The 6422-nt window shown below is 39.1% G+C and overlaps 1 protein-coding gene across 1 annotated transcript in view; it reads left to right on the top strand.

Annotated features, from left to right (window-relative positions):
• The first annotated feature begins 1690 nt into the window (after positions 1 to 1690).
• Positions 1691 to 6422, top strand: part of LOC103736284 (olfactory receptor 143-like) — a 6551-nt gene continuing 1819 nt past the window's right edge. Inside the window, exon 1 of the mRNA XM_029564803.1 lies at positions 1691 to 1703. Coding sequence (XP_029420663.1) covers positions 1691 to 1703 — 13 coding nt within the window. The remainder of the gene's footprint in view (positions 1704 to 6422) is intronic.

Below are 6422 nucleotides of genomic sequence, written 5' to 3'. Positions count from 1 at the left end.
TAGGTGCACATTGTAAACTTGAATGTGAATATTTGTTGTAAGCCAAATTTGCTGCTGGGAGTCGTACACGTGGCTCCCTTGTGACCCGCCAACCAATATTTAGGGAATAAAAATATTTATTTGGGCTTGCCAACAGAGCTTATGACGATGAAGAGGAATACTTAATCGTAAGGACACCCATGGGCTTTTTTCCCTACACCTCAGCTGAGCCTTCCAGATCTGCCACCACAGGCCCTGGCCCAAGATGGCAAAGTTCCCACCTCCTCCCTGACTTCTTCCATGTCTATCCTTAGACACGTCCCCTCATGCAATGAAGCTGACTGATTCAGGGGGAAGGGTGACTGTCTTCCTCCCTTTCTATTGAGTCATTTAGGGTTCAGACATCCATCTGTTGTTGGTCGTTTGGAGGACATGCCTATCCAATATTTGTACATCAAGAATGTAGAATGTTTGTCAACAACTAAACCATGATAGTCTTCAAGGGGTGGATAGTGCATTGGTATAAGGGAATTTGATGTGTTATCAAGACCTAAGATTTACCTTTCTATTTCAGATACCGATCTGTTCATTGTAACGTTTACAAAATTTTACTTAAAAAGTATTATTTTATGTTCCTCAAGATAATTATATGCTGGACAGATGGTGCAATGGCCAATAATGCTTTCTCTGCACCCCTGAGGGATTGTTTGGATCACAATACTTATATAACAATCTGGGTGTGCACTAATGCCTGTAATACAGCTATGGGGGAATGGGGGCTGGAGAGATGGCTCAGCAGTTAAGAACACTAGTTGTTCTTACAGAAAACCCGGATTTGAATTCCAGCACCTACATGGCATCTAACAGCTCTCCATAATTCCAGTTCCAGGGGATCCCACAAGCTCTTCTGTCTTCCATCGGCTTTGCATGACATGGGTGCACTTACCTACATGTAGGCAATACATGCAGACACATAAAATAAAAAGAATAAATAAAATATTTTTAAAAAATAAATAAAGGGTTTGGAGAATGGAGAATTTCAGCAACTTGCTGGCCACAAGCTTAGTCAAGAAAATGCAATGCAATTGCAATCACGTGCTCCAGTACTCCTACCCTCATATGCAGGTGTTCACACACACACATATAGACACATATGGATATACACACACAAACATTAAATATAATAAACTTTAAAAAAGCCTTTCTTTTAAAGATGATTACTTATATTTTCCGCTAAATTTGTCAGGGTTTTAACTACTTGCACAACTTGATATTAACAAAATCAAGACTTACTAAAATATCTTTTTTTAGTAAATTTTATATATGTGTACAAAAGTTGAACCTAAAATCCATTACTTTGTTTAGAAAAATAGCACAGCTGTGTTTCTGGATGTTCAATAACAAAACTTGTGGCCAAAGTCAATATGATCATATTCCAGTGTATATGTATGTGAAACCCCCGAGTAATAGCAATAATAAAGAATAAAGACATAATAGTATTGCCAGTGTTTCATCCCTTACCCTCAAACTTGTGCAGGACCCAGCGAATGACAAGTCCACAGTAAAGATTTCCCTGTTGCTCTGCTAAGTCTCCTATCCTCTTGAAAAGATAGAGAATAAGGAGATCATGGTTGGATTCTAACCATCACACAGTCTACAAACAGGAGAGTCGTTAGAAGAATAAAGTCTCCCTATTTCCAAGAGAAACCATATGGTCAAGAAGAGTCTGAATCATCCCAATAAATGACACATTTGTGAAAAAATTAAAGGATAACAAGATCTAAAGATATCAAGTCTCTAAGAGTGACCCCCAAGAGTTTCAACTAACTTTAACAGAAAAAGCAGATTGATTTTTGGCAGCCTAGAGTGTCTTAATGCCCAACAGAAAAATATAACCAAAGCCAGTAAAACAATTAACAGTGCTACAGAATAATACCCCAGATCCGACCAGGTTGCTCATCTTGACCTGGCTCACAGGGGGATGAAATGCTCTTGAAGACCTACAAAGTTAGCCATTCAGGTGCTCAGCTTTAGATACTTTAAAATGTACCCTATCAGGTCTTGTTATGAACTTCAACATCAGTCCCAACTCAGGTCATTATAACCTGGTTTCACCTGTTCACTACCTTTTCCCCAAAAGCCCTATTAAAAAGATATACAATACAGTGCCTGTAATTTTTTTTCAGAAGGCTCTCCAGGACATGCACCAGTGATCTGTAGCTCCTGATTTTGAATTTGTCCAACTTGAGGATGTCTTATCATTACTTATGCTCACTCTTACCTATGCCTCACAAGGAAAAGCCTTCCTTTATTGTTATAAAAACTTCAAAAATGTTCTGTTCTTCTATTAAAACAGATTTGTCTGATTCTGAGAAAACAAAAATCCAATTCCCTGTTTAGTAGCTCCTCTACTAATATGAAAAAAATCCATCACACCTGGGTCTACCATAGTTACCTTCATGCTTGACCTATAGTCCCTGTATGTACTCCAGTCTTCAAACCATATCCTGATCTCCTTCTCCAAATTCATACCACAGAAGACCCAAAGGCATCACTAGGCAACCAATACACACTAATTGATTATATATAAATATGTCTCCTCTCCTTATTCTCTCCTGGCTGATGGAGGTCAATGGTCTCTCCTCACCATGGTGCTATAGTTGGTTATTGCCTTCCTTCTCTCATTCCTGACATGTCCAACTTTTTCTTCCTGCTTTCTCTGCCTTTTCTTCTCCATGGCCATTTTCTCATCCAGTGTTTTAACAGCCTTGCCATGATAGAACCTTCTTATTCTTCTAGTAATATTCTTTATTTCAGTATTTTCATTCCCTACTTCTATCAATGGTTAATAAAGTTTATTTCTTCCAGAATTCAACATTAAATTTTAAATGGTTATGAAACAGGGTTATCAACCCTTCTTCCTTGGAACATATCCAAAGATATCATACCTTTCTCTGGATCAAATAGACAAAACTATTGTGGAATATTTCACTCAATAAAATCTGAGGATTCTGTCACATTCTACCTTGGTAAATTATTTCACTATCCACATCTCTTTGCTGACATCTCATCACTGTGCTAACCTGTTACACAGGAGGCTTCAGTGTCATACCAAATCTTCCAGCTGGATTTAAGTTGTGAAATGGTGTGATTTTCCTGGTAGGACTTCTGATCTCTGTTCACCAGGGCCACCTTGCATACCTTGTGGACGAGATTTTAGTCCGCATTCCTTCCAACCAAGGAGCTGAGGCTGGAGCCATGGAGTACTTCATGGAGTACTTCCTTTTCTGGTTGTGTAACCTTTCCATTTTCAGCTGTCTTGTCACGTCTGTGATTTTTGATGCTCTTTCCATCCCTCTCTCTCGGGAATAATGTTTCTCCTTTCTTATCCTGACTTTCCCCATCCATGGAGTCACTGGAAGACAGTTTCCAGTCTATTATCTTGACTAAGAAGTCCCCTAAGAAGTCTTCATAGGTATAATGAGCAATATGCCATTGAAATACTGAACTCTGAAAATTTTATATCCTTAAATGTTTCTAAGTACACTATGTCTAGAATATTTTAAAATTTATTTCATAAGATTTAATGTATGTATAGTAAAATGTACAAAGCTTAATATGTACAGTCAAATAATCACCTCCTTACTTTTACAAAATCATTTATTTTTATTTTATGTGTATACATTTTGCTTGCATGTATGCCTATGGAGGCCAGAAGTGAACCTGGGTCCTCTGAAGAACAGCCAGTGCTCTTAATCACTGCACCATCTCTCCAGCTCCTTCATCTTACTTTTTGAGACAGGGTCTCTCACTGAACCTGGAATTTGTCATTGCGTCAGACTAGCTAGCGAGCAAGTTCCTAGGATTCACCTGTCTTCACTTCTCCAGCGCTGGGGACACAGATATGTACTTCCACACCTGACTTTAATAAGGGTGCAGAGGATCCAAATCAGGTGCTGTAACCTGGAAGTTCCTTCAACCACTATGATGACAAGCTACAGTCCCACCTCCTTCCTATGCTCTACAGAAGGAGTCTGAATGATGAGGCTAAGGACATATAAGCCAGGAAAACTGGGAGACAGGTCTCTCGCCATTTTATGAGGCATTGGAAAGCTACGGGATTTATGTTTGGGTGTGGCTGTCCAGCACAGCCGTGAATGGGGTAGTCCCCATTTTGAAATGGAGCTCGCGGACAGTGGGTGGGATGTCGTGCCTCTAATGTTGGAAAGGAAAAGCCAATGCGAGGACATATCTTTGTAAATGACCCTCTAAACTTTGTTGGCAAGCCCAAATAAATATTCTTATTCCCCAACTGTAATTTGAGAATAACATTGCGATGGTTTAGTTAGAATTGTACTCTCTGGGATCCCAGAGAGCATATGTGCAGGTCTCTCAGGAGAAAATTTAGGGAAACAGGTGCTCATCTTTGGAAGCAAATACTTTCCCCAATGAACCATCTTGTTGCCCTAGGGTATCATTTTTCTGAACCTGAAAAGAACCCATAGAACATATGACAATAGCTAGAGAAATTCTGTTACGCCTGGTGTGTGTGTGTGTGTGTTCATGTGTGTGTGTGTGTTAAGTAGTGAAAAGAACTAGGGAGATTGTTTATTCTGTAACAAAAAGACAGGAACATATGTCCTCATGTATTTGAACAAGGAAATACAACACAATGGGAAATTGTACCCATCAGCCTATCTCACATGCAATTCTAACACATTTTATAAATAATCTCATATAATTAAAAAGAAAACACAATTAAGTATCTTTTGTTTCATTTATTATTATTATAATTATTATAATTATAATTATTATTACTACTACTGCTCTAGGATTTAATCTACAGCCTTCTGAATACAAGGTAGGGATCTACAACTGAGCTACAATCAAAGCCCTCTTTTATTACCCTGATTTTTTAAATATACAGAAGCATATTCAGATGAAAGTATTAATAAAACAAGGGTCAGAGATGTTCTGTCTCTTCTCATCAGTTTCGTAGTTAGTAAGCTGAAGACTCTGAATTCATATTTAGACTGCCTTGAGTGCCTATCCCTGCTGTTCAACCTCATTGTTACCAAGCCTCGTCTGTAGAATGTTAACTTATGACATAATAGTTACTGATGCAGCAGGGAATTTATATGAAATTACTAGAAATGAAAGTTAGTACGTTAGTGTGAATTTTCTCCTGTAGTGTTGTCTGTGCTTAATGAGAATTCCAACGAGATCTATGCCATTTCTACCTTGGGAACCAATACTCCTAATGGAAATTTAAGAACGGAATGTAGCTTTGAGTCTGAACAATCCAACATTCTGTCTACAACACATGGGAACACATGTTCTTTAATTACTCCCTCAAGGGATTCATTCAACCTGGGAGGGAATTATAAAAGAGAAAATAACTTTCTGTTCCTCCAATAAATTTTCTCAGAATGGAAAGCCGTGAAGTTGAATATAATTTGAGTAAGGTAATATTTTAGATATGAGATTGCTAGTCTCTTTTGTGAAAATGAACAGAATCTTCTGTTGAAATTCTCAAGTACAAATCATGTCATATTCACCAGCGTACCTGTTGTAGAAAGTCAGAAACAGATCAGCCCTGATATTTACAACCTCCTTCATCAGAAACCTGGATCCCTTAGTAAAAGTGGGAGAAAGGGCTGGTGCTTTCTAAGAGCACTGAGGATTCAGGGTAAGAAAGGTGAGCACTGAATTACCTACAATATTTTCCCTTGAAACACAAAACTATGTAAATCACCAGGAAAACAACATTTATTTATGGGCTCTTTTCAGCCCAGATCCTTAGTGAAGACTAAAAAGAAGGGAGGAAATGGTGTTCAGAGATTTTGTGACTTGTATTGGCATTCTTTCAGAACACATCTGCTGGGGGTTGGACCCCCATTACCCTGTGACACTCAGACGCAACAGGGAGCCTAGTCAAGCAGGGACTCATTTATTGCAGGTGTTACAGAGCTTGTAAAGGCACCTGGAACTCCCCCCTCCATCCCTGAGGGTGTATCTGAAGGATGGTCACGCACTCACTGATCATGTACTCCTCAGCAGTGCGGAAGTATTCTTCAGACTTTCAAAGCAAGCCAGGCTGAGCCCCCAGTAACTTCCTCTGGGACTTATGCAAGGTGGGGCCTTTAGGTCCCCACACACATCATAGATGAAGAAGGAGGGAATGGGGATTCCTGAGGAATAAACATTGGATATCAGCTTCTTTAAATGTCTTGCTGTTTGTATTCAGTCAATCCTTAACTGTTAAAATTCTGTTTCAATGAAAAATAGTTTCATGTTAGTGCAACTTTTACTGCTGTTCTTACAGATGCCATCCATGCAGTAAAAGGCTGTGGAAGATGACTCTTCTGTGACTGAATTCTTACTTGTGGGATTAACTGACCAACAGGAGCTCCAGCTGCCTCTGTTTATCCTGCTCCTGGTGA

Source organism: Nannospalax galili, unplaced genomic scaffold (assembly GCF_000622305.1).
Source record: "Nannospalax galili isolate Female #2095 unplaced genomic scaffold, S.galili_v1.0 scaffold1998, whole genome shotgun sequence".
In the NCBI taxonomy this organism is placed as follows: domain Eukaryota; kingdom Metazoa; phylum Chordata; class Mammalia; order Rodentia; family Spalacidae; genus Nannospalax; species Nannospalax galili.
The sequence above is the reverse complement of the archived record's forward strand: the minus strand, read 5'-3'. Positions and strand labels throughout refer to the sequence as shown.